Source organism: Trachurus trachurus (genome assembly GCF_905171665.1).
Source record: "Trachurus trachurus genome assembly, chromosome: 2".
Lineage (NCBI taxonomy): Eukaryota > Metazoa > Chordata > Actinopteri > Carangiformes > Carangidae > Trachurus > Trachurus trachurus.
In genome coordinates this window covers 4,066,630-4,093,087 of record NC_139914.1, presented here as the reverse complement: position 1 = coordinate 4,093,087, position 26,458 = coordinate 4,066,630, and the positions used below count along the sequence as shown (strand labels likewise).

The 26,458-nt window shown below is 45.4% G+C and overlaps 1 protein-coding gene across 1 annotated transcript in view; it reads left to right on the top strand.

The window, feature by feature from the left end:
- Positions 1 to 26,458, top strand: part of LOC311000213 (nck-associated protein 5-like) — a gene marked incomplete at its 5' end in the record, with an annotated part of 121,476 nt that overhangs the window by 1,169 nt on the left and 93,849 nt on the right. The window contains one exon of the mRNA XM_083990866.1: positions 6,575 to 6,677. Within this exon, the coding sequence (XP_083846992.1) occupies positions 6,575 to 6,677 (103 nt within the window). The remainder of the gene's footprint in view (positions 1 to 6,574; positions 6,678 to 26,458) is intronic.

Sequence of the window (26,458 nt, the reverse complement as noted above, 5' to 3'; positions counted from 1 at the left end):
AGTTACAAAGCTTGCCCTTTGTTTTGAAATGCTGTTTTCAAACTGACAGAAATGTTGTCAAGCGACGTGAGAAAAAACACCCAGGGTAAACAACACACACTCTTGTATCCCAAGCTGTCAGCATGCAGCAGCCTGCTGATGAGCTGTCTCTGTGTGCATTCAGTTCTCTTAGTGCATTGCCCATTGCACGATGCTCACATACCAAAGTGAGAGGGGTAAGGGGGGGCACAGTTGTGTATTTTGATAACAGTCGGAAAAATTCCTCTGCCCTCTCTTGGCTTGCTGCATCACCCCTGGGCCTTTGGGGTATATTTTCCTGTCTTCTTTTCTACCTGAAACGCTATCATGGGAGAGTTCAGCGCAGAGTCAGGCTGTCCGCTGAAAGCACGCTGGGTTGGAGTGAAGGGTCCCACGACAGGAAGCCGAGCTGAAATTTTTTCCAGGATGTATATTAAAGCATCCTACGCATCTGGTGGGATAAGCTCGGGGAATTGCAGGGACTCCCCTCATGAACAGGATGACGACATTGCTGCACTCATTGTTTTTTCAACCAGACCTCCAACTCTTCCGTTTTTTTTAAAACCCCCACATTAAATTGCCTCCCAACTAAACCAAACAAGATTTAAAGCAGCTTAGACAAGTTCTGGCAGAATCTTTATCATTAAAAGTGTCTGAGAAACACATTTTCTTGTTAGTAGATTATTTCCCTTTATCTTGTTTGACATCAGTTAGTGTAGGAAGTAATTTAGGTGTTTGCATAGTATAACATCTGAGAACAAGTCTTTTCAGTCTTCTCTATGATTGCTGAAGTCAAATATTGATAATATACTCTTCAAAATGACAGCCCGTTAAATATATATTGCTTTAGGAAAAAATAACATAAAAATGTGGAGAATACTTTCCAAGACAGAACTGGAGCATCTGGTGATGAGAGGGAATATAAGCACAGTTGATTAAAAATGCAGAGCTCGTTCTAGTCACATAACTGTCTCTTTATTGCAAACATGCACCAAGTGATTTACAAATGCCTCACAGTGCTCCTGCATGTCTCATAGCTTTGCGACTGTAAAAACATAATGAGCGCCTTCATTTGCACATTCGGAGGATCATGTCTACTCAGTCATGCTATCCCTGCCTTTAAGCGCTTGACAGAAGAGCATGGTGGCCCTGTTTTGTTAAATGATTAGCTGATTGACAGAAAATTGCAGCCATTTACAGAGGAAACAATGTTGACGTTTGTTCGTTTCAGCTCCCAAAATGAAAGAATTTGCCTCTTTTCATTGTTTTGGCAAATAACCATGTATATAGAAACCCTTCTAATGCAGACAAAGCCTCTATTTTTTACGTGTACAATAATGTGACTATTCATGAGCAGGATAATTTACAATTAACCCCCTTTCATTGCACCAGAAGTCTACAGTTTCCATAATAATGTGGTTTAAAAGGCAGAAAAACAAACAGGCTTGTGCAGCACAATCTCAAAAAATGCTAAATATGCGCACGTGTTCAGACTGGCCTTGATTAATGTGATTAAAATGATGAAGAAGAACACATAGTCACATAAGGGGGCATTGTGCTGCAGCATCAGCATTAATTTAAAGGAGACTGTTAAATTGACCTATTAGCCTTGACGCTAAGCCTCTCATTTTCACAGCCACGTGATAAATACTTCAATCTTAAAACATGTTATGATTAGCAACATGGCACAAACACTGATGCACCGTGGCAGCAGCTGTGAATGCACACTTTAAATTTCTTTTTTTTTTTTTTTTAGAAAAAGACATAACATTGAGCTTAATGATTGGTTTGCTGCTGACAGAGTATAAAACAACAGAGCGGTGCAAAGTATGGCTTATTGTTCGAGGCTCTCAGACACTGTAATTCCACGTCAGGCTGTGCCAGGCTACAGTTGGTGGTGCCAACTGTACCGGGGACACATGCAGAGGCAGGATCAGACAGGCTGGCCAGCAGAGGGACTCAAAACATCCGATCAGCATAGACCATCTGTGCCGCTAGAATACAGATGGACCTCTCTCTCTCTCTCTCTCTCTCTCTGCACATTAAAACCCCACATCAGACACTTGCATGCTTCAATTTTCTCCTCAGTGAATGGAAAGTAATAGCACCCCCATAGTCCCCTCCCACTTCCCTTGGCGAATTAAAAGCGAGGCTCCGATGTATAATCTTCCCCGGTCATTCATTCTTCTCCCCGGACATGGCAATCTGGATGAATCATTCAGAGGAAAAATAAAGAGAGAGCCGGGCTCTGTACCGTGGGGGATGCCACGGCTCTGACCCCGTTTCAGTCTTCCCCTCATTCAAGGCAGGCAGAGACAAAATGAATTGGTTCCTGGGGCAAAGGGGGTGCACCAATCAATGTCGAATCCCCACCACACACACACACACACACACTCCACCATCCATTTTCAGGAACTGGCACTTCCTGGCATCGCTCTTTTTTTTTTTTTTGGTTAGGGGGGCAGTGGGTTATTGATCACAGAGGTTTGACTCACTATTTAGCCCGGGGGCTTTCGTTTTTTTGAGATTCTCTGTGTTTTCCAAAGGATTTGTAATAGATGTGAATGCTAATTGAAAACTCATGCAAAATGCACGTCTGGAATCTGGACTCCTTGGCTCTCTCCATCCCTCATTCTTTTCTTCCAGATGGCCATTTAAATATTTACCTACATTTATTTGCTCCATCTTTATTGTTGCGGTTTAATGTATAACCCATGACTAAATTGACCCACAAAGAAACACTCAATGTATTTTCTATTCATGTACAGACCTGAGGAAATTCTTTATTGCAAATTCCGCCGCACTTATCCCTCAATGACAGGTTTTATTTAAAGGGAAGAAGGGCCAAAGTTCAAGCCACTCGATATCTGTGTTTGAACTTACCGTGACAAAGATTTCTTAGTTGTGGTGACTCTTTGCATAGTGTGAAATGAGAATATGCGTGGGTGAAAGGCAGACTGTATTGGGTACAAAGGGCAGCATTGTCACTTGTGGCAGAGTGCGGTCTCTGTAACACTTAGAAGTCAAAAGCCAGAAGGGTGGAGCAAACAGGCCAGCTACTTACTGTATGTGCAGGATTATTCCCAACTTAGAAAAAAACACAGATAAGAGTCCCAGTAAAAGGGCAGTGATTGCAATAAATGCACAGCTGCCTAATTCTCCTCAGCTTACAAAGGAACAGTATCAAATCTGAGTCATGACCATCCATATTCATGGCCAATCTGGGCTTATTATCACCGTTTATCCATGAGGCTCACAGTCTGTTTTCAGTACAGCGATCTCTCAATGGGTTTAAGTGTTATCATTAAGCTGTTATCCCCTCACATTATCCCTGTTGTAGTTTGGAGCTGTCTGCGGCTCTGTGACCTCAGCTGGGTCCTCTCTTGTTCCTGGAGCAGATGTTAAAAAAGAGAGTCCCCCCCCCCCCCCTCTACCTCACACTCACACACACACACCGTCACCCCCCCACTCCACATACACAGACACACACACACACACCATCCTGCCGCACCTCCTCCTCCCTTCACCCTGGCATCTAATTAGGCCTACAGCACAAAGACTCCCAGATGTCAGCGTCCTCCTGGCCTCCTTTGATTATATCCTTTCCACCCCACTGGCTGGTTTGCCGACTGGCTGGACGGGCCGGCTGGAGGCCTTGTATGTGTGTGTGTGTGGACTATAGGCGTCGACGCGTGTCACTCGGCGTAGGTCAACACCAGGACCGGTTTAACATATCAGTAATTGCTTTTGGTGTAAATTACAGGGAAAACAGGAAGGAGGGAGCACAGTTGTGAATGGGCCGGGGGCTGCACAGACAGAGGCCCTATAGGTGCATCATAAATGTAGGCAGAGCAGCATTTATTTTTGTGACGTGATGTGTAACTCCCATCTGCTGGAAGTCACCAAACCAGTGTCACTGCATATTTAAAATGGCACATGGCCAATGTTTTATTTCCATTAGAGAGGAGCTACAGTATGCAGGATTTTTACCTTACCTTTGCTACATTTTTACCGTAATTAACATAGTTTTGGAGTATTTGTGATGGTTTAATAAATGACATGTAACTTGTTCCAACAAAAATATACACATCGTAACATCGTATATGATATATATAACGTTATGTACCACTCTACTGATTGATTCTCACCGGCTTCATTGTAAACAAATGCACATGGCCAGGGGGAGGGTTAGCAAAACAGCAGAAAAGCGACCACCAGACTTGCATAGTTCCCCTTAAAACCAAGTAACTGGGAAATAGATGGAGAGTGAAATCAAACCACACCGACAACTACTGCATGTTCATTGCTGCAGGGATCTGACATGTGAACTCAGATCAGCCGGGTGGAGTTTAAGGGCAGCTGATAAAGACTAAGCGTGGATTGGTTTGTTGTTTGACTGTCAAAGGTAGGAGGTTCCCTCGGTTTTATCGCTCGCCCTTATCTGAATGCCCCTGATATCTGGCTTTTAATATGTTTGCTTAATCCCTATCACTTCCGATCCATGCACTACCTCATCCCTCGCACTTTCTATACCCTAAGGAAAATGCAGTCAGTCTTTTCCATATTGAGTCTAGGCAATCAGGCGCAGTGCTATAATCCATTTTAATCATTTACTCTAAATTTCCTATAACGCCCCCTCCTATCTCTGCATCCAAGGGATTACTTCCTCCTCTAATCTCCAGCGGAAAAGGGACCAAACTGAAATGTAATCTAAACATAGACCAGACTATTTCATCTGATGCAAACACACTCGCACAATTAGCCATTACAAAGCCAGAGAGACAGAGAGAGACAGGCAGGACTCTGATGTTTCTGTGTCATTAAAGGCATTCCCTTTCACATCCTGTTCACTGATTAGACAACTTCCTTCTACTCCAGATTAGCCGGGGGGCGTTCAGAAATGGGGGCAGACTGCTAGACTGCGTCGTGTTTAGAGATATAACATCAGGTCTGGATGAAAACTTATAAGCGCAGCAGGGCCGACGTGCATGCGCGGCTTCATGTCAATAAGTTTGGACATGGGCAGATTGGCAGTGGATGGAACATGTCATGTTGATGTGTGGGGATGTTTGACAAGTGCAGTCACGCTGCCGAAGCTGTAGACAGGGTGTAACAGATACAGCCCACAGCAGATGCAAAAGGGGCACTGGGATGCTGTTTGGGAGGAACGGTTGCATAAGTAGGTCTGTGAAGCGCGTAAACATTACTGAGTCTGGGGGGAAAAAAAACGGGATTTGTGCAGGTTTGCCTCATTCTGAACAAAGCTTATTTGCAACAGTTCCCACGAAAAAGAATATGATCTAAAAACAAAAAAATGTTCTTAAAGGGATAGTTCAATAATTTGGCAAATCCGCCTATTGCCATAATCCCTATAGGTATAGGAGTAGGGTCATTTCTTAATTTTTTTTTAGATCCGCGGGGAAGAGATGTGAGCTGCAAATACAATGGAGGAGAATGGTAGGTCTCCTGTCCCTCATCAAACTCATCAAATACACAATCCAACAACTCTGTCTTGTAACGTTCTGTTATTATCTCATAGCGTGGTGAATGTGCAGGTCACAACTTGTCCACGAGAGTGTTTTGGAGTTGTTGGATTGTGTATTTGATGAGTTTGATGAGGAACAGTGGACCTGTACCATTCACCTTCATTATGTTCACTGAGCAGCTCACGTCTCTGCCCCGCTGATCTCAAAACAACATGCACCGATAATTAAAGGTAATGTACCTACTGCTATGACTATAGGGATTATGGCAATAGGCAAATTTGCCAAAGTGTTGAACTATCCCTTTAAGTTATGTTTGAGAGTCAAACCAAGCCCAAACAAGATAGGCATAAAATAACCAAATTAATCCTAACCATGTCTGAATAACCTGAATTAGGTGTTGTCTCTGTCGGTCTGGTTACGTAAGACACAGGGTTTATCCATGCATTCATGCACTCAGTAATACAGTCTGTGTTTCACAGAGAAGGTCTCTGACCCTGAGGCGTCCGTCAGCTGACCTTTGACCCTTGCCTTCACCAAATGAGGAAGTGCTGTGCTTACCCTGCGCGCCACCACAGCCAGTCTAAAGCCGTGGGGCTCTTTGTAAAGAAGTAGTATGCGTGAAGTGAAGTGTTTATCTTCTGCTGTGGCCTCAGTCAGGCCAGGTCGGACTGGTTCCCAGCGCTGTTTGGAGAGGCCTAGAAAAACAAAAGGGCTGAAGCTTGGGGTTTGGGGTTGGGTTAGAGGGTGGGATGCCCGGGTGACGCCGAGAGCAAGCAGCAAGATCTAGCTGGAGCTTAGTGGTCCCAGAGTCCTGTCAGGCCTGAGGAGGAGTCCATACTTGACTGCAATGGAAAGCGAAAGGGGAAGTAGAGGGGTTAGTTCAGCAAGTTGCCTCCGCTGCTGCTCTTCACTTGGACTCTGATCTCATATAAAAGGTGAAAGCCCTCTTAACAGCGGAAAACGTGACCTGGCCGCCGGACATGAGCTTTGACGCTTGTTGACTTTCTCCCCGCTCTCACTCCTCCTCCCTCTTTTTTTCCTGCCCTCCCTCCCTCCCTCCCTCCCTCCAGGGCTTCCCAGGTGTGTGGATCGCCGCGGGGCAGAGGGACCATGAACAGACACCTGGAGAAGAGAGAGCAGTTAAAGAGATTGTCTGTGGACAGCGGCCTGCCGGTAAGTCAAACCCCCCCACACCCCCTACAACACCAGTGGATGTTAGGTGAGAGAGGAAATAGACATTGTGAAAACACCTCTTGGAGTTTAGCTTCTCCCCCAAAGGCAAATGGGAAGAAGTTTATTTTATCTAAAAATTGCTGCATCATCTGCTTTTACATGATACAGTTTGTTATTGCATCAACTTTGAAATCTGAAAATCTTTGAAATCTTTAGAGAAATAACTCATAGGATTTGTGATTGTGATTGAATGGCATTGTCTTGGTCGTTGTTTGTTTGGATTGCATTTCCCATCCAGTCCCACGTTGGTGACGCAGTTTGTTTCCATCCACGGAGCTCTGCAGGTGGCGCTCTTTTGACTCCTCATACATGTATGTGTATGTATGTGTGGCGAGCACCGCTCACACTCGCTATCCATTCTGTCCTTTGTTTATTCCCTTGGGAATGAAACTCCTTCACTTCCTGCACTTTCCCCAGGAAGCAGCCACTTATGCTGAGGCTTTTTAACAGAAAGAAAATGTCAAACGTCTTAAGATCAGCGTGGATGAATTACTTTGGTATTATATTGGAGGGGGGAAAAAAAGGGAAAATGTCACTGTTGCTCCAAGGTCCGAGCATTAAGACTTGAAGGTGCATACATATACAGACGCATCCATGTGCCAGAAGGCAGAGAGATATTAACCAGCCCCCCACCAACCCACCCTCCTCCCAGGACTTATTTGTGGCACTGTAGCTACTGGTGATTGACAGGCTTATCTCTATGCTGCGCTGCACTTGTGAATCACAGGAGTGGAAACTTGTTTTGGCTCAGGGTTAACTGAAGGTGAATCTGCTCACGAGTGCCTCTTTGGAATGTCAAGTGCTGCCATATAGTGGCTGCTGCTGTGTTGTGTCTGCACGGGAGTAAAGAAGCTTAACCCCCCCTCACCCACCCACCCACCCCCGCACCCCAAGTGCATACTGTACGGTCACTGCACAGGAAATAGTAAATCATGAGGCTTAAAATAGTATTTTGATATTGCAAATGCAGAAGTCATCAAAGACACATTTGTTGCAGATTAAAATGGCAACAGTTGAGGACTGCAGCCATTCAGGGTGTTTTTCTCGACAGGGAAAGTGGGCTACAGCCCCAAACACTGTATAAGCATGAAGCAATACACACTAAGCTGCATTTCTGGGACAGTTTTGTAGTTCACCGTGTGCTTTGTGCACATATTACCTAATACCAGGCTTCAATGAGGCTGAAACATGTCAACACATTTTATTGTCTTGACCTGACTTCATGATTTGCTGCTGACCTACCTCCGAGAGTTTCCTGGATGCCTCTTATATCATCTTTACTTTGTTGTATCGTCCTCATATCGCTCTAATTTGCATCCATCCATAACATTTGTCTTGTGTCTCATTGTGTTTCTCATTCCTTTAAATTACAGTTGCAAAAACCATTATTATTTTCATCAGAGTCTGTAAAGAAATTTGTGTAAAAAACAAGAAAAGCAGGACTTTTTTTTTTTAATTTTTGGACATATGATATGAAATTACATAACATTCACATAACCGTTTTGCCCGTAGCGATGCCTGTATTTTCTTTTCTCATCCAGATGTCCATGTCACTGGATCTAAAAAAAAAGAAAAAGCATCCTGACTAGATTGACGTCACCAAGAGACTAAATCATAAATACCAGTCAGTCATTTTTAATTCAGTGGCCATCAAAATTTAATCTAATATTGTAATAACACATTTCAATGTTGATTTCTCCTTTGAGATTCGGGGACACAAACCTCAGAGTCTGTCAATCATTTTCCTCCTTCACATGAAAGTGAATGTGGAAGACGACACACTTGAATCCTCCTCGCCGAGACAAGACACTCCCTCATTTATAATTTATTCACAGCGGGTTAGCTCCGTCAATGTGTAACTTTGAGACACAGTGGACGATTAGCTGTTGATGTGGTTTCTTATCTAATGTCGGCGTGATTCACAAAGGCTTTCCGAGCACTATCTTTGCAGCTGATCGTTATTATATCATATAAGACGCACTGTAGCTTTAATTGCTTTAATTGGATACACGGCGACCTGATTTGCTGTGGAACTGGAAGTAGGTCATATTTGCGATACGGGTTTATGATTCAACATGCTCACATTTGTCCACTCAACTATCCATGCATGCAGTATTTTTCCCCCTGTTTTCTCTTTTTTTCCTCCTTCTTTCACTCTCTTTTGCACTCATTCACTTCTCCCTCCTCACAATGAAGTCTACTGTATCTCTTTGTCTTTACTTCACTTTATCTTTTCCCTCGCTTTCCACTCCCCTAATGATTTATTCTCACTCGGGGCAGCAGGAGCATAAGGGTGCTGGGTTGTTTTAATAGTGGGACATGAGGAGGCCCAGAGCGATTTGGTGAAGCTCCAACATGGATCTGGTGGCAGTGTGCACATTTGATTCCATGGCATGACCAGCCATGAAGAGATTGCACATTGCTTTCTTTTGTTACAGCAAATCTGACGATAAAGACGCTATTTGTTGGGACCATTGTGCATGTGATGTTATAGATTATTTTAAAGTGTCAAGCAGGGAAGTTAATCATTGACTGGTTATTACTCATCATGCAACAACATCTGACAAGTCTTTGCTCAGCTGCAAGTCACCGGAGTTTGAGGCCAATGAGTTTAATTTGTCTCTAAACACCAGCCCAGGTCTTTGTCTCTTCTCAGCGCTGATGGTGGACACGATGTCTCTGGCCCTTGTGGCCCTGCTGGCCCTGGCACAGATAAACCTACTAAGTCCTGTAAACACTCCTTTTCCTGGGAGGATATGAGCCTCTGATACATTTATTTTTTCAGGCATCTGAGAAAACACCAGAGGACGGTTTTCTGACATTCCGTCAGACGACAGGCATGAGCCTCCGCGTTCTGGTTTTCCCTTCTCCGCGTCACCTGCGAACCAGTTTTGGCCAGTTGTCTAGTTGTTTTTTTTTTTACATGATGTCTGCTAACAACACATTTTTACATAACATGGTGTGTGACCTGGGCAGATTACCCCAGAGTGAACTAGCTGCTCGCTCAGTTTTATCACAAGGCTGTCACCCTTTTTTTTTTTTGCGGAAGATTACACACCAAATGCCTGGCCTTGTTTTGTTGTTTTCCTGACTTTCAGCCGCTCCATGTGTTTTATGGCTTGTTAACATTATGAACAAGAGGAGATTTTCCACTGGGGATGGTTGCTGACAGATTTTCAGTTCACACTAATGCACAAAACCGGAGACAGAATGCCATATGTCAGCTGAGGACCAGGTGAAATATTTATATCTGCTCTTCTTTTGGATGGATTACATGGCCTAGCTTCATACAAAGCTTCTATCAATCATCTAAGGGTGATTTGGTGAACATAGAGCTTGAATGTCAGCCCGGACCTCCACCTCACACATGTATAATGCATCGAGCCAGCATATGTTTCCTCAATGTATGCAGGCAAGGTTTAAGGGAATTTTTCCCGGGTGTGTGTGTGTGTTTGCGCCAAAGCTGCTCAATGCCACAGGCTCCATTCAAAGTAATTATTGAGAAATTGTGAGTGAAAGGAGCGCACCCTTAGTCAGCGTTATCGGCATGTTATTGACGTGTTTCATTGCAGCTGCTGGAAATAGGTTGGGTCGGAGCATCTAATCTGGCTCAGGGATGGCCCAGAGTCGCAGCAGACGTTAACTGGGGCACTATTTGCATTACATAACCGTCATGTTGCTGGGTTGATTCTGCGCCTCCGCTTATTTTTATCGTTTGATGCCCGCCCGCGGATGAGACTCTCTTCGTCATGCAGGGATGTGCACGGTGAGCCCGTGGCCGTGGACGGTTTGTGAGCTGTTGCCAGCCAGCTTTAACTAGGTCAGCGCAGAAGGCTCTGTCAGGGGTCTATCCTATATGCTGGAGGCTGCCATAGGGTTTCACCTCAGAATTTCTACGGAGGTAAACACTCAACAACAACATACAGTGGAAACTGTTCTATTAATGTGTCATCTGCGGTGCAAGTAAAGAGGGCTTCACCTAATTGATTATACTTGCATTGGCATATGAATACATCATGCATGGCTGAGAATAATTAATGTGTTGACTTTGGTAGGTTTCATCAGTTGAAATTTGGACAATAGCGGGTGGAGCAAACACGTGACGGCTCCTCGGGCGTCGTCATGAAGGTTTGTGGCTGCCGCTGGTTTTTTGGGAGATAAAAGTCTCATTGATTTTTATTTTATTTCATGTTAGGTGACTTTCACTGGTGGAAACAATGAACAGCTGTGTGTGAAAACATCAGAGTCTTCGATAAAAAGTTGAAAATACACGCGTTATGTTTTTAAACCTTTATTTAACCAGGTTTGTCCCATTGAGATCCGATATCTCAAGAATGGCAACACATAAAGTTTCAAACACAGTCACATTAATCATAGACAAAAAAAACAAGAAACAAATAGAATACAAATAACAATTTAATTTTCCAAGATTAGTTAAAAGAATTTACAAGATTAGTTAAAAATAAAACATTTGTTTAGTCAGTCACGTGTTTGGTTAAAGCCCCGGTTCAGCACGGCAGCGAACTTGAACTCTGTTTGAAGGCAGGAATGTTGAGAGAAGAAAAAAGTTACGAAATTTGCAACACAGACACAGGCGCTTTTGAACTGGCAAAAAGTTTCTATCACCGTAAGGCACTTTTTGCAACGTTCAGGCTTGTGACGGCTGGTTAGAATGGACGTGATGGATGAGCTGTCATGTGTCCACATCAGACTTGATGCCTGCTTATGCCAAAAATACACTTCTATATCATTGGCTGCTCCGCCTTGGTTTAATTAATGTTACCAAATGCCTCTGCCTCATTTCCACAGAACAAAAGAGCCTCATTTTCCTCCATCAAAGATGTGTGTGATATCTAACGCATCTCCACAAACCACAAAGTAACACTCATCAACCCAAGGATCCTTAAATTGGTGAGAGCATGCTCTTGTTTTCTCTTCCACACCCTTTTTCCTTGCCAAAATTTATAATGTGTGCAGCAGTGCAATCATGCTCAGAGATAATTGATAACAAAAGGCCAAATTGAAAACACTCTGCAGGGGAGGGTTAATAATCAAGTGCTCCACATTACTGATTAAACGCTTGCTGCATAGTTGTGAGTTGTATTGAATTAACAGCATGTGGTACTGCTTTCCTGTTTATCTCCAAAGTATTTGGACTAAATCCCCCTGGCTTTTGTCGAGCCTCCTCCTCGTATAAAGTCTTTTTTACGCGCTGATTTGCTGCCATGCTGTTATATCAGGCTGCAACTTGTTTCATTGGCCTGTTCGCCCACTGGCGAAAGAAAGACGATGAAATTGTCCCAGAAACAAGCTCCAAAACAGACAAATTAGTTTGGTTTATGCTAAATTTAAGTGCAAATGAATTAGATGGCAAGCCAGCATGGAGTCCGTTTGGCAAAATTGGATTTCCTCCCCCCCACACCCCCCCTCCTCTTCCACAGCCCATTACAGCTGGTTGTTACAATGCAAAATGGAGACATAAAACTAAGCAGGGGAGCAGGCTCTGGAGCTGGATGGGAAGAAAATGCTCAGTCTAATCTGATTGGCTCCCACATCGTCAGGCAGACAAACGCAGAAGTTTGATATTATTACCGTGCAGCTCAAACTAATTGAGTGTAATTATACAGTAGAAATCCGCCGACAATGCCGTCCTCAGCGAGGGCCCCCGTTCTCACGCCATGTGTGCTTGCAGGACGCCAAAGCTCAGGGGACGGAGCGCTCACTCAGTGTGTCAGGCCCGATTCTTGAGTAACCGGTTTAAAGTGTGGTTCTGAGGCCGAGGCCGATGGGACAATTTGGTTCGGAGCCAGTTACATAAAAAGATTTAGTCTCTTCTCAAGCAGCCTCCACTTCTCTCTCTCTGTCTCTCTCTCTCACACTTCGTCGTCTCTCAATGAAGTTTCTCAGCGGGGGCCCGCCGAGCTCCCTCAGCGTGCAGGTGACATACCGCACATACCTGGGCTCGCCGCGTGGGTAGCCACGGGGCCGCGGGGTGTGGGAACCCGGCAAAACCCTGGGACGCTTGCTGACTCCGCGAGGGCAGAGGAGGTGGCGTTTTTTTTTTTTTTTTCCCTCCTCATCCTGTCTCATGGGAACCGTCTCCTCTGTCATGAACCCCGCAAGGAGCAATTACAACCTTGGCTTTTCCCTAGACTCCAGTCTGAAACCTGACAGCTTCCCCCCACAACCAACCACACGCTGTGGATAAGACTAAGCGGCCTCCATCCGCTTGTAAAATTGGTTTAATAATTGTCGAGGCTGTTTTGATATGAGCCACTCGTCTGTTTTTCCAACCTCCGAGTAACGAGATTTGGCAGTCCCCAGTTAATACCTAGCCTGTGTTTTTATTAGGGCAATTATATAATATTTTATGGATGTCGGCATCATGTGTTGTGAAGTTAAATGCTTTTTTTTCTCTTTTTTATGATGAGCTATTTGCACAACATGTCAGAAAATGAGCTTCCAGGCATTGGTGTGGACGTGAGCGGAGCTTTTTGACTCATTTCAGGTGGGCGAAACAAGATTACCACACTTTTTAAATGTGGTATCTAATCGAACCCAGTGTTTTTAGCCGACCTGCTTGTTCTCAGCTCGGCAGCGTGTCCCGCCTGCCAGTGACTTGCTGATGTGCGCTTTAATGTGCGCTGAGATCTCTGACCCATATCACAACTTGCATGCACACTATGTGGCACGCCTCAGTAAGGATGCTCTGAAACATAAAAAATCGCATTTGCCCTCTGAACACAGGTTGATGTCGCAAACGCTGTTATCTTTAGGGTCAGGCGGTTTATCGCATGCCGCTTAATCAAAGACACTTTAGTTGTAATCACTTGGAAAATAAAAAACAAAGCTTTTGGTTCAGCTCCAGACTGAGTGAGGACTTGTAACGAGAGAGTTTCTGCTCACCCAGGGCTCTGTGCCAGCTCTTGTAATTGGATGTCCATTTTTCCCCAACCCAATGAGACCGTCCTCTGTGTCCCTCTAGTTGAGGGGCCAATTAGTGAGTCTTCTTCCAATCATGACAGAGATCAAAGTTGATACCGGGGCCGCGTGCGGTCTCAGTCACATGCGTCGTTTCCCCAAAAAACATTAATGCACTGCACCAACTTGTATTCACCCTGTGGTTTCCCTCAAAAGAGCCCGGTGGCAGCGACACAAAAGGCCTTTTGAGAGGCCTGAAGTCTGCAGGGACAAGGAGAAGACAGAGATCCTCTCTCCGCCACCGTTATCTCCCCACAGGATCAACCACTCGGAGCCATTCAAAGTGTCCTCTGATTTACTCTGGACTCAAGTGGGAGATTATCACGATAAAAGAGTCACACAGTTAGGGAGTAAATTTGTTGTTGTTAGGCACGATTAGCTCGAGACTGAGGTTAAAACATGTGTTTAGATTTCACTTAGAATAAGGCTTTGATTATACAAGTGTTATCCTTAAAACTGATCACATCACACTCAAAAGTGTGACCAGACCAGATGCTATTTGCCCTAAAGTTTTGCTCTTACTTTTCTTGTGACTGGAATTAACAATCCCTCCTTTTCCTTTAAACCAGGGGTGTCAAACTCATTCAAGTTCAGGGGCCACCAACAGCGCAATTTGATCAGGTTGTTCATAACATGTTTTGGAAAAGGATAGTTCATTAAAGGGATAGTTCAACATTTTGGCAAATTCTCCTATTGCCAATAGGAGTCATTATTTCATAGTGTGGTGAATGTGCAGGTCACAACTTGTCCACAAGAGCGTTTTGGAGTTGTTGGATTGTGTATTTGATGAGTTTGATGAGGGGCAGGGGACCTGTACCATTCACCTCCATTGTGTTCACCGAGCAGCTCACGTCTCTGCCCCGCGGATCTCGATACAACATGCACCGATAATTAAAGCAGATATCAGTGGAATGTTTTTGTTAATATAAGTCCTAAATAGTCCTATTTTCCGTCAGCAATCACTTACATGAAGTATTTCAGCCTAAACACGAGTCTCTCCGTCACTCTGCTCTGCTGTAACCCGAGGAGAAAATTTTCCTTGTGGGATACAAGTGTTATCCAATGAGGAGAGAGAACGGCATGAAGGGCTGTGTGTGCAGCCAAGGGATGCGCGTGAATGTGGTGACGTAGCACGATGACCAATTGATGCCTGACAAGGGCGGGGGCTGCTAACTCATGGTGCGTTCAAAGAAACTCGTACTTTGTGTTTTTCCTTCCTGTGAAGTCATACCAGTTCGATCTGGTACGAGTTCACGGGTCGGAAGTTACGAGTGGCCGTTATTGGGAACTTTCACAGACAACAGGATGGTAAAAACACGAGCTACGGGTTACCTGGAACGCTACCAAGTCGTAGTTGTGACTTGAAGCTGTAACTTACGGTTTCAAAAGCCTGCCTTGAACGCAGCATTAGCCGAAACGGCCGTGAAGCTGATATCTGCTTTAAAGGTAAAGAACCAACTCCTATAACTATAGGGTTTATGGCAATAGGCAAATTTGCCAAAATGTTGAACTATCCCTTTAATGAACTATCCTTTTCCAAAACATATTATGAACAACCTGAAATTCTTGATAAAAAAAACATGTGAAATTTCAACAATATTATGCATCTTCAGTCTTCTATGTAATTTTCACACTTGAACTTGATGACACCCTGCTTTAAACAGCGATCCTTTAACTCATTGGCTGCCAGCCATTTTCAGATCAGAGAGCCCCATACTGCCAGCCGTTTTAGAGCATTTTGAACGATCTTATAAGACCCACAGAATATTGTGTTCTATGACTATATAAACACCGAAACTACCAAGAGAAAGAGTAGACTCTATTTGTTCAATAGGAAAAAAAAGTTTGTTTCTACCTTTTTCCGTTCTTTTGTAAACAGCAGTAGAACATAGGCTGGTTTCGCCAAAAACAGCAGTTTTTGACCAAAACACTGAGAAAACAAGCTTTTTGTGGAAAGAAACATGTCAAGCAGAACAGTGACTTTGACGTTGATATTTTTTGCTTTAGTGACACCTCACACATCTGAACAGTGTTCTCCTTCTATAAAACAACAAAAACAACACTGAGAAAGGACTTTTGATGGCAAAATAATAATTTATTTACAAATATCAGTAAAAATGCATTCACTTTTTTGTACGTTTGTAGCTGTCACATGACCTCTGCCCCATGGTCGACCACTGCTCGATCCACCACCTGTAAATTATAGAAATATATAGAATTACCATAAAAATACATCTCTTAGATGTAGTCAAGTGTGATGTGGAGTTTTTTTTTTTTTTAACCTTTCCGATCAAAGCGATCCGCCCTTCTCTAAGCAGTAAAAGTTAGCTCGCTAGCAAGTTAGTTTATTTTTATTATTTTTACCATTGATGTATTATATTATTACCTTCATGTCTTTCTGGAGCGTGGGGACGGGTCTCTGCTGCTGGTTGATCCGGATGGAATCGCTCGGGTCACGTCCACCGAGCCGTCAGTTGAGCTGGGCTCTGGTCTGTGGTGACGCACCGTCAGCTGCTGCTCTCACCGGCCGCTCGGCCCGGCTTGATCGCCGGTGTCCAGCGTCGGTGTCGGTCGTCGGTGTCTTTTTCAATGATCTCCGTCGTTTTCTCACGATCGCGACCCTCTTCCTTTCCGAACTACCGCGACACACACGGTACATAATGTGCCGACGTGCGGAACACATAGGCTCCGTGCATAAGTTTCTTTAGCATATCTCTTGTCATCTCGCTTCTTCTTCTCATAATCAATGCTGATCTCTCATCCAAAGAGGGCACTGCTGCCACCTACAGGGCCTACAGGGCACCTACACGTCATTACACTAGTTTACAAGCCTGATATTGATGGACAAGCTCCGCCAGACCTTCCTCCAGCCCTTCCCGTTGAAAAACGCAATTGACGTCTATCGACGTCAATGGCAGTGAACGGTTGTAATTAGATTGACGTCTATAGACGTCAATGGCAGCCAATGAGTTAAAGTAGGGATAGGATATTATTTATTTTTTGTGTAACTGAGGCTGATTTCAGCTGAGAAACTTGAAACATGATCCAAACAATGCAGTCAATAGAGCTTATCCCAGGGTGTTAACCCCGTCCACCTGGCATCGAAGCTCCATCTCCGGGGCGTGTTTGTTTATCATGTGTGGATGAGGCACCATCTTTGGATACAACACTGGCACTGTCGGACGTGAACAAGGTGAAACTGGCAGAGGGCGACTAACAGGATTGGACGTGCAGATTAAGACCCCGTTGTACGTGGTGGGTAGAGGCCGAGGAGGGGCCGCATCTGTCAGCGAAAGGGAAAGCTCACCTCCTTACCCTCGCAGACGGGGCGTGCACCGAGAGGCAGAAGGTGGTGCAGCAGCGACGGCGGCCCCATCTATTCTCCCGCACAGAGGCTGCCCCTGTGATCACATCCTCCTCATCAGGCCCAGAGCCAAACCCCTCAGCTGGGATCTCACAGAGCTCTTTCATGCAGGCTCTTTAATGGGGGGAACCAGGCTTGTCGTCGGGGTTCAACGATGTGTCGATGTCACGAGATCTCCTAAAAGCAAGGACACACAGCGGGTTTATAATTTGTCAGCGTTGCGTTATGGACTTGTTTCATTTTCCCCCACAAAGTGGCCAAAAGAAGGTCATCATAACTCACTTGACTGAGTCTGTTCTAGACCACTTGGTGTTGATGGATTGGAGACGTCTGGTCCTCAAGAATTCCCATCATTCTCATTATTAAAGGCTTGTCTGCATAGTGAGCGTTTCAGCCGTGTTTTTCAGCCATCCATCTCGTGTGCGGCCGCGACCCGAGGCGCATTTTTTAAACCTCGACTCTGTTTTCCTCCATCGCATACACAAAACTACGGACATTATGCGTCGGGCTTTGGGAGCGCGGCCAAAACACAAGTGACCTACACTCTATACTGCGCCTGAATGCTTCCTGTGTGTGGACGCTGATAGAGCGCTAGATGTTGCAGCGAACAGAGGCGCTCTTCATGTGTGGTGCGTCCAGCCTCAATAATCCAACATTTGATCCCGGCCTCGGCCCCTTTGGTGGTCTGGGAAGTGCCGTAACGATCCTCAAATCACTTCCTGCCGAGCGCGGCGGGGGGAAATATTTACATGTTTCCGCATTAACTCCAACCGTTGAGTAAATACATACAGAAACCGCTTGAAAGCTAACATTTGAGATACGGCTTCACTATAAGTGCCCCGGCCCCTCGCGTGTTTGTTTTCACGCACGTTGATTGATGACATCTTGAGGGCGCGTTTGTGTGCGTGAATGTATGGATGTATGCTCCAATGTTTTACATGCAAATGAGCTTGTTTGCATGTGAGTCTGAGGACAGGGCTTGTCTTGCCCCGAGGAGGAAGAGGCTGAGACTCATTACGGAGGCAAAACAGACGCCTCGCAGGGGCAGTCGTTGTCTCTACCGGTCGGGCTTGTGCGTCGAGTTGCCACCAGGTGTTCACACGGAGGAGCGTTGCTTCCCTCACACCTGGCGACCTCTTTTCTTTTAAAGGGTTAAAGGTTAAAGCTAAAAGGGGTCAAAACCTGGTTTTAATTGAGCTCAGCACATTCTTTCATACACTGATGCAGCTCCTGTGGAATTTGAGCTCAATTTACAAATAGTTTCTAAGCTTGACAAACGATGTAAATTATTTAGTCATTCCTACCCCGGTGTAGTCTCACGGCCATGCCAAACCACAATAATTGCCCCTAATTTATTATATTTATATTATTTCACCATTAATCTTAGTGAAGCCTTGATAAATGGACCGTCTCATTTGCTAAAGATGCATTACCAAAATAGTCAGTCATTCCTACTCAGATTCAATTTTCTGACCATCCCAGACCAAAATCATTACACGGGTATTAGTGTCATGATGCTCCCTCGCTGACAAATGAAGCATCCTTAAATCACCAAAGGATGCATTATTAATAAATAATAAGGTCTTTATTCTATAGACATGGTTGCCTCTCTCTCTGCTGCTCATTGTTACTTCTGCATGGACTGGTTGTAATGGTTTGATGAGCAGATGACTCAGCTTCAATCTTTACATTTTTTTCTTGACGGCCTGTGATGCCTGAGTCACTCTCTGTTTAATGACGGTCTCACCGCCGCGACGCCGCAGTGGAAAACAATTAGTCACCTAACGGGAACGCATTCAGGGCAGGGCCGATCTTTTTACACCTGCATCGCCTCAGCTCGCTGTCTCGTGTGATGTGTGAAGCTACCGTGCGCGTCATAAATTCCTCGGCGAGGCTCGGCCCATCGCGCCTCCCGACGCCTGACTGATGGGTTCGTAATCTGCGCTCGAGCAGGATCACCACCTGCCACTCAACTCCCATCAATCACAGTGATAGCCACAGGTCACACGGGCTCGATCCTCCGAGGGAGAAAGCGCAGCTTATGTAGGTCAGTGGGAGCAGAATGTACACGTTCAAGGTTTAAAACTATGTCAGATGTAGATGCAGATACAAGACTTGTTTATTCGCTTTCAGTTCCAGCAGTTCTGGATGAATATAGAATAGTTTTCAGCACACAGTTGAAGTTTTTGGCTCATCCTCTCCAGAATGATTACCCTCGACTGTTGCTCTTCTCACCTCAGATCCAGCTCGGCGGGATAATTCAGGGCGAAGCGTGACAGTGTCTCCAGAGCGGCTTCCCCGCGCTTTCCACTCCGAAGCAGAAAACTGTCATTATCTATTGTGCAGCCTTCCTTGACCAGACCAGCGCCGATGAAACACAACCTGCAATCTGAGGTTCAAAATTCCCTGCGTCTCCCCCGCAAGAAATTTGTTTGCGGAGGTGGCGAGGCTCTGATTCATGATCTCGGAAAAAGCGGTGGAGAAAAACAGTCTCACCAAAAAGGGGTCGGTTCTGCATCACATGATCTTCCTCATCAGTTTGTGGATGTTGATCTTTATCAGGAGGAAGAGTCGGGAAAATATAGATTTGTAAGCGAAGGATCGATTGTTATAGATGTTTGGAAGCTGCGTCTTTTTTGAACTTTTTTGTCATGTCACCAAGCGAGACGATCAATCTGTTGTCGCCTGTTCAGATAAATTACAGTGGTTAAAAACCACCAGCTCGGTGCCCTCCCGCCTCCATCCCCCCGTCAAAAACAGACCCACGTGTCTGCCTTGCGAAAAAGTGTACAGCCCAGCACAAAGTAGTTGGATCCAGATCCCTCCTCGCCTCCTGCCAGCACTCACGAGTCATATTTGATTTCAAACCGAAGCTGTGCGCTCATGATGAGACAGGAAAATACTCCCGAAGGCAAATGTCAAGGAGTCCTTTCACTCGCTTTTTTGATACTGTCGCGCTGCCAGTCGGCTGCATGAACGTGTGTACACATTTTCCCTCTTTTTTTCTTCTTTGCTGCCAAATCTTTCTTCTCATCGCCTCAGAGCCGTGTCTCTGCAGCAGTTAACAGTAACAGAGGAAAGAAGGTGGCCGGCGCTCAGAGTTTGAGTGTGAGTTTTGGACAGAAGCTTGAGTCACAGAGAGTGGGAGACCGAATTAGCCCTCTCTACTGACATGTTAGTGTTTTATGTCTTTACACACATATGCACAAATACAGGCAATTTACTGCTTCACACACAAACTCAATAAAAAGCTCACACATCCACTCTCCTGGGCAGAAAAACCACACTCTGGTCGTGCCCAGGTGATTTAATCCGACTTGACTCGGCTGTTTAAATATTGACCGGAGCTGATGTGGCCTTATTGAAGAGAGAGAGAAGGAGAGGAGAGGAGAGGAGGGGGGTTCAGACGAGGCACTTTGCTGCCAAGGCTGCACGCCTGCCTGCCTGCCTGCCTGCTGCATCATCATCCCAACTCACACACACACACCGCCAAATGTAAACACACACATCCACACACACACAGGGGCAGGCAGCAGCTGAGACGCAGCGAGGGCAGAAGTGGGGAGCGAAGCGGAATGATAGAGAGAGAGAGAGAGACAAGAACAGACGAAAAACGAGCGGTCACGGGATGAGCCACCTCGCGGACCACGACGCGGCGTCGGTCTGCGGGAGGATCCGAAACGTCGCCCTGCTGGAGCTGCTGGCGGTGAGTCTCGGTCCATACGTTACCCCCCATCTACCCCTCCCTACATCTCACCCCTGCATCCATCCTTCCGTATCTGGGACAGGAGGCAGCCTGTCTGCAGCTGGAAGTAGGTCTGACTGACCGGGGCGATAATCAGGCTTCAACATCCTTCCCTCCAGTTCGCCCCCAAAATCCACAACCACCACCTACATCGCTTGTTTCGCCCCAGACAGGAGACAGGAATTGCCCCGGGGGGTGGAGAGGTGCAGGGCAGGGGGCTGGGTTAGAGAAGGGAGAGTTAGAATTGATTAGAGGGTAAGTGAAGTAAAGCTCTGTATATGTTGTGTGCATGATGTGTGGATAGCTCTCTGATATTTTGGCATATAGACTGTTTGGTCTGAGTGTTTATGTTTTTGACTCAAAGATCGATCAGTAATAATTCTGAAAAGCAAAGCAAATTGAATCATTTTATCTTTTTTTTTTATTATTGTTGCAACTTCTGCTTTCACCCTGACATTTTATTGTCAAATTTTTACTTTAGTTTGATCAAAAAGCAGATCTACAGTGAATTTTGGAGGAGAAATCATCATTATGCAGCATTCTCATTTACTTTTTGTTTGTTTTGCATGTCTCCCGTGTGTATAGGAATGTCTGAGCGAGGTGTATCTCCAGTGGATGCAGTCTTACCATGTTCCATATGTAGGTCACTCGCTGACAAGCTGCAACTATACCGCTAATTACACGCAAGGAATCGGGGCTTGTTTCAGGTTTCCGTCTGAAATCAGGGGACCTGGCTGCCATCTGCACATATTTACCCAGAGTGGCTGAGATGGATTTTGACGTCTCGCAGTTTATTAGTAGGCTGCCGTGATGCGCAGTATGGAGGCAGGAGCAGTTGAACATGTGGCAACAGCCACATCTAAAAATATCACCTAGGTTTGTGGATGCTCTTGAGGGCTTTGATCCCTGACTTCTTCCTGTTTTTTTGTTTCGTGTGTGTGGGTTCAGCAGAATTCAGGATTTAGGATCCTAAGTTTTTGTGACTTATATTGGATTGGAAGGAAAAAGTGATTTTTGCTTTTTCCTCTGGATAAAAAAAAGCAGCTTGATTATTTCAGGGGGGATTTTCCTTTTTTTCATCTTTATCTTTCACCCTCTCTCCATCCCTTTGCTCGTCACTTCACTTTTTCTGAATTATTGAGGCAGAGGTGTTTTGTGGAAATCCAGGGGTTCTGAGGCTCTGCCACAGCATGGACACAATTATGCAGACAAATGTCTCCGCTGAGCTCCGAGACTCCATATATCCTTTATCTAATTACATTAACAGGAGCTGGATAGTGACTAATGGCTCGTCGAGAAGGAGGAGGAGGAGGAGGAGGAGGAGGAGGGAGAGGGAAGAAACACACAACGAGGAGCTGGAGAGGCCCGGGATGCATGATTGCATTTTTCCATCCTATTTCACTCTCTCGCTGCTCCTCGTGCCCAGATCGCTCCCTGTGCTCCGTTTAGAAATCCCCCCAACAACCCCAAACCTACACACACACACACTCACACACTGACCCACTGAGCCTTTTTCCAGCCTGAAAGACTTCTACACAGCAAAAAATACGTAATGGGATTTATTTTTTCCCCCTTTATTTCCTTTGAACGTTGAATGTTGACGTTCTGCACTGTCCGTCATATTTCTGTGTTCCACGCCGAGGCTGCACTCAAAGCTTCAAACTAAATGAAGATGTGCTGCGGCGACAGGGGACTTTCTTGTTAACATTGCTTTTAGTGCGAATTGAATGAAAGGTTTACGTGCGCCGAGGCCACAAGCGAGCGTGGACTTTTTGTGTGCGCTGTTTGGCGTGCAAACCACCTCCGAAGTCCAGGAGTGTTTTCTCTTTATCGTCCTCAGCCGGCCAAGCTAGTGCTGCCAAAATAAAAGCCTTCTCAAACTGCCCATGGCCATCGTAAAAAAAAAAGAAAAAAAAAAGAAGAAGAAGAAGAGAGAGGGCCAAAGCCACAGCCTCTACTCATGTCTTAGCCATCCGCTGTAGTCTTTGTAAAGCAAAACTGGTCTTAAGAAGACCACACAGGTGGTTTTCTATGTTTGAGCCCATTATGTTTTATATTGATCACGTCCTTCATAGGCTTCCATTTGTTTTAATGTTGTTACCTAATCATGGTTTTGCAAGCACCATTTCTTGTTTTTGATCTTTGTATGTGTAATAGCTGATTGTTTGACCACTTTGGAACCAACTTGGCTCTTTATCTACTAACTGCCCCACTATGTTCACCAGCCGCCCGCTAGTTTTGACTATGGGGAGTGAAAAAAGTCTCGAAAGAAACATCTATTGACTAGGCCATACTGCAGCCAGGGCCGACCCTAGGATTTTGGTGGCCCTAAACAAGATTTTGTTTTTGGCCCCCAAAAAACTCCAAGCGCTAACACCAAATCACACACACTGCTTGCAACTATATGAACACACACACACACAATTCAATTAATTATGTGTTTAATGAATTGAACTGAACCCTGCCCCCCTCCCCCAAACAACTGCATAGCATTTATGCTAGGAACCGGCCCTAGTGCAGCAGTACAACAGGCACCAGGCAGAAATGACGCAAAATGATGATGATTCATCCGTCTCTAAATGTCACCTTGCTTGTTATAAAGCAACTGTTACCAGAAATTGTGTAAGGCTGAACTAAGGAGTGCGGGTGGATACGCTGTCTCGGTTTTTTGCACATGTTGCACTGCACAGAAAGAAAGAAAGAAAGAAAGAGATGAGCATTGTAAGTAATTATGGATGCTGGTGGGACGACTCAGGGAATCTTAAGTATTAAATCTTTGGAAGAAGATTTTGCTCTCTCTTTGTGCAGTTTAATTGGCAGCGGCGTGGGGAGCTGTCGTCTGATTCATGGCTTTTAATCAGTGCAACATCAGCAGCTCAGAGCTCCTACTGTCTTTTCCATGTCTGTTCTGCCTTTTTTTGAATTTTTTTTTTCGTGTACCGTGGTCAGTGAATAAAGCAGGTGTCAGTAGTTTCCTGTTTTTTTCTCCTCAGAGGTTTGAACCAGGCTTACAGGAGCTCAGCAGTCTGCTGGCTCACATTACTTTATGCTAATATCCCCCAGCTGCAACCTGCACCACCCTCCTGCTTCCCCTGCCTTTGCTTTCTCTGTCTCTCTCACACACACATACACAGACACACGCACCAAAACACACTCTCACAAGCCCCCGGGACAGTCACGGGAGGGCCGTGAAAAGGAAGCCGAGATGATTAATTAACTCTGCCCTCATTTTGATACCGCCTTATTGGCTTTCAGCAGCCCGAAAATTCAGCTTCAGAGCTTTGCATAGATTATCCTCCCACCACCACCACCATCAGCACCGCCACCGCCACAACAACTGCTACCACCCAAAACAGACACACAAACACACTTCTGAAATATCGAGGTCATGTTGTTACTCATGCTATGGTGAATGTGCAACATTGGTTTCTGGGCAGGTTGTGTTGCTCAGCAGAGAGAGTGTGAGGTGTCAGTCGGTTTTTTCGCCACTAATGGGAAAGAAGCTGCTCCTAAACCGGTTGCAGTTACCGCTGACAGATATAATGAGTCAAAATGGCTGTAATTATCATTGTTGAGGTCGATCTGGATTTTAACGACGCACAGGTGAAAGGCGACGCTCATCGTACAGTAAAGCTCGGCATTCGTCACTTTCCAGCGAACACGCACATAAATCTGCAGCGAACTGTCAGGCTGTGGTTGCCTCTTGCATGAGTTTACACACCCACGCGCTCACGTTTATGCGATGAACTGATAATGTGACCTTTTATAGAGAATCAGATGTTGTGAAAAAGACTGTTGCCTAATTCAATTCAGAGTGAGTCAGTGAAATCTTACTGGAAACCTCCTCATCCCTCTCCAGCAGCCCACTCAGCACTGTATGAAATGAATTTATTTCAGAAAATTAGAATCAGCTCAGATTTTTCCACAGAAAAATTAAAGAATCTGTTGAATAATTTGGATTTGGCATTGAAAATCCATTATAGATCTTACAGAAACAGCTTCCAGTGTCCTGTATATGTGTGCATACTGGATGTGGATGTACCTTGCTCATCCACGTGTACTTAAACACACCATCACTGTTTGTTCACGTGTAAGCAAACATATATACCTAACAAGCTGTGCGTTTGCATCGACATTGGTGTGTTTGCCTTCATGTGTGTGTGTTGGCTGTGAACACCAGGTGCTCCAGCTGGCCGTGCCCCTGCAGTGGCCTCGGCCCTGACCGACCGCCCAACCGCCCGTCCGTTTTCTATTGATGACAGCCCTCTGAGTAGACACAGCACCGCAGCTTTCAAGAGCCTGTCAGCTCGCCAGACAATACAGACAGTGCTCCGCTCCTGTATATTGTCTATACACTGGGGGAAAAAGCCTGCAGCACAGTTGTCTTTCATTTCTTTTCTCTGTTTTCTGTTTTAAAGCTGTCATTCATCTGTTTGCTGCATGCTGCCGACTGGGAGCCACTGTGTGCTGTGTGTGCGCTTCATTTCATCATCTTCTTCTCCCTCCCAAACAAAAGATCACCTGCCTGGCTGTGTGATGTGTCACAGGGTGAGAGCCCCGAGGGGAAGGCTGCGGCCTCATGTGGAAGTCTGTAACTATACTGTGTCACAATGGGCTCCTATTAACTGCCCCAGAACGCACCATTTAAGCAATTTCACCCACTTGATGCGAGTTGTGGCAGATTAAAATTTTCCACAAGCATTTGAACTTGTGTTTAACATGTCTGTTGGAAATGTTGAAGGCTGGTGTTTATTCTCTGATAACAGGGGCCTTCCTGGTCTATGTTGCTTGTCGTGAGAGTTTTAATTCCGTCTGACATGTTTTAAAGGAAATCGCCTGCGGTTATTTTCACAGCACGAGCCATTTGCTGAAATGTTTCTCCGTGATATCCTGCGCTGGAACTGGCTGGGATACAGTACTGTATGTGCAAACACAGCAGCAGAAAGCAGAGAGCTCTGCCTTGCCTCAAACTGCTGCAGCGCGTCGCACCATAATAAGGTGTTGTTCGCAGGCAACCTTGATTTCGCCTGACGTGGCTAATGCTCTCTGTCAGAAGCTTTTGCGCCTGACGCTAGCCTTGTCTCTGTTTTTTTTTTTGCGTAAAGCCGGCGAGAGGGAGCGTGCAGCCCGGCTCAGCACATCCGCCTGTTGGCTACGCAGCCTCGCAGTCAGGAGGCACTGACCTTCACGCCGCTCCTGCCATTTGAGAAGTCGGCGGCTGTCAGGTCCAGCAGGTCGGCCGTGCAGATATCCTCCCCGCCGCCGGTAACAGAGAAACACGCTACAGAGCGATCCAGTCACAGCACAGGTTATAAATCTAACCTGCTTCAATTTGCGCTTCCGCCTGCTATTTGACCGTGTTATCTCAAGGCCTTAAACACAGCCGCTGTGGTCACATTATCTCAAATGCCAAGTATCAACACTGAGATGCAAAGCAGAGCCGTTATGATGATGAGAGGGGAATTCATTCAGGAGCAGTTGGATGGCGCGCCGTCATAAAGAGCCAGTGGCTGGAAGATTGGACATTTCAATGGATCCAATTATGCGCTGCAAAAAGTCGTTTGGATTCATCTTTCCAACATGCTCCTTACTTTGTTCCACAGAAGATTTCCTTTGTCTCTGGAAAGAAAT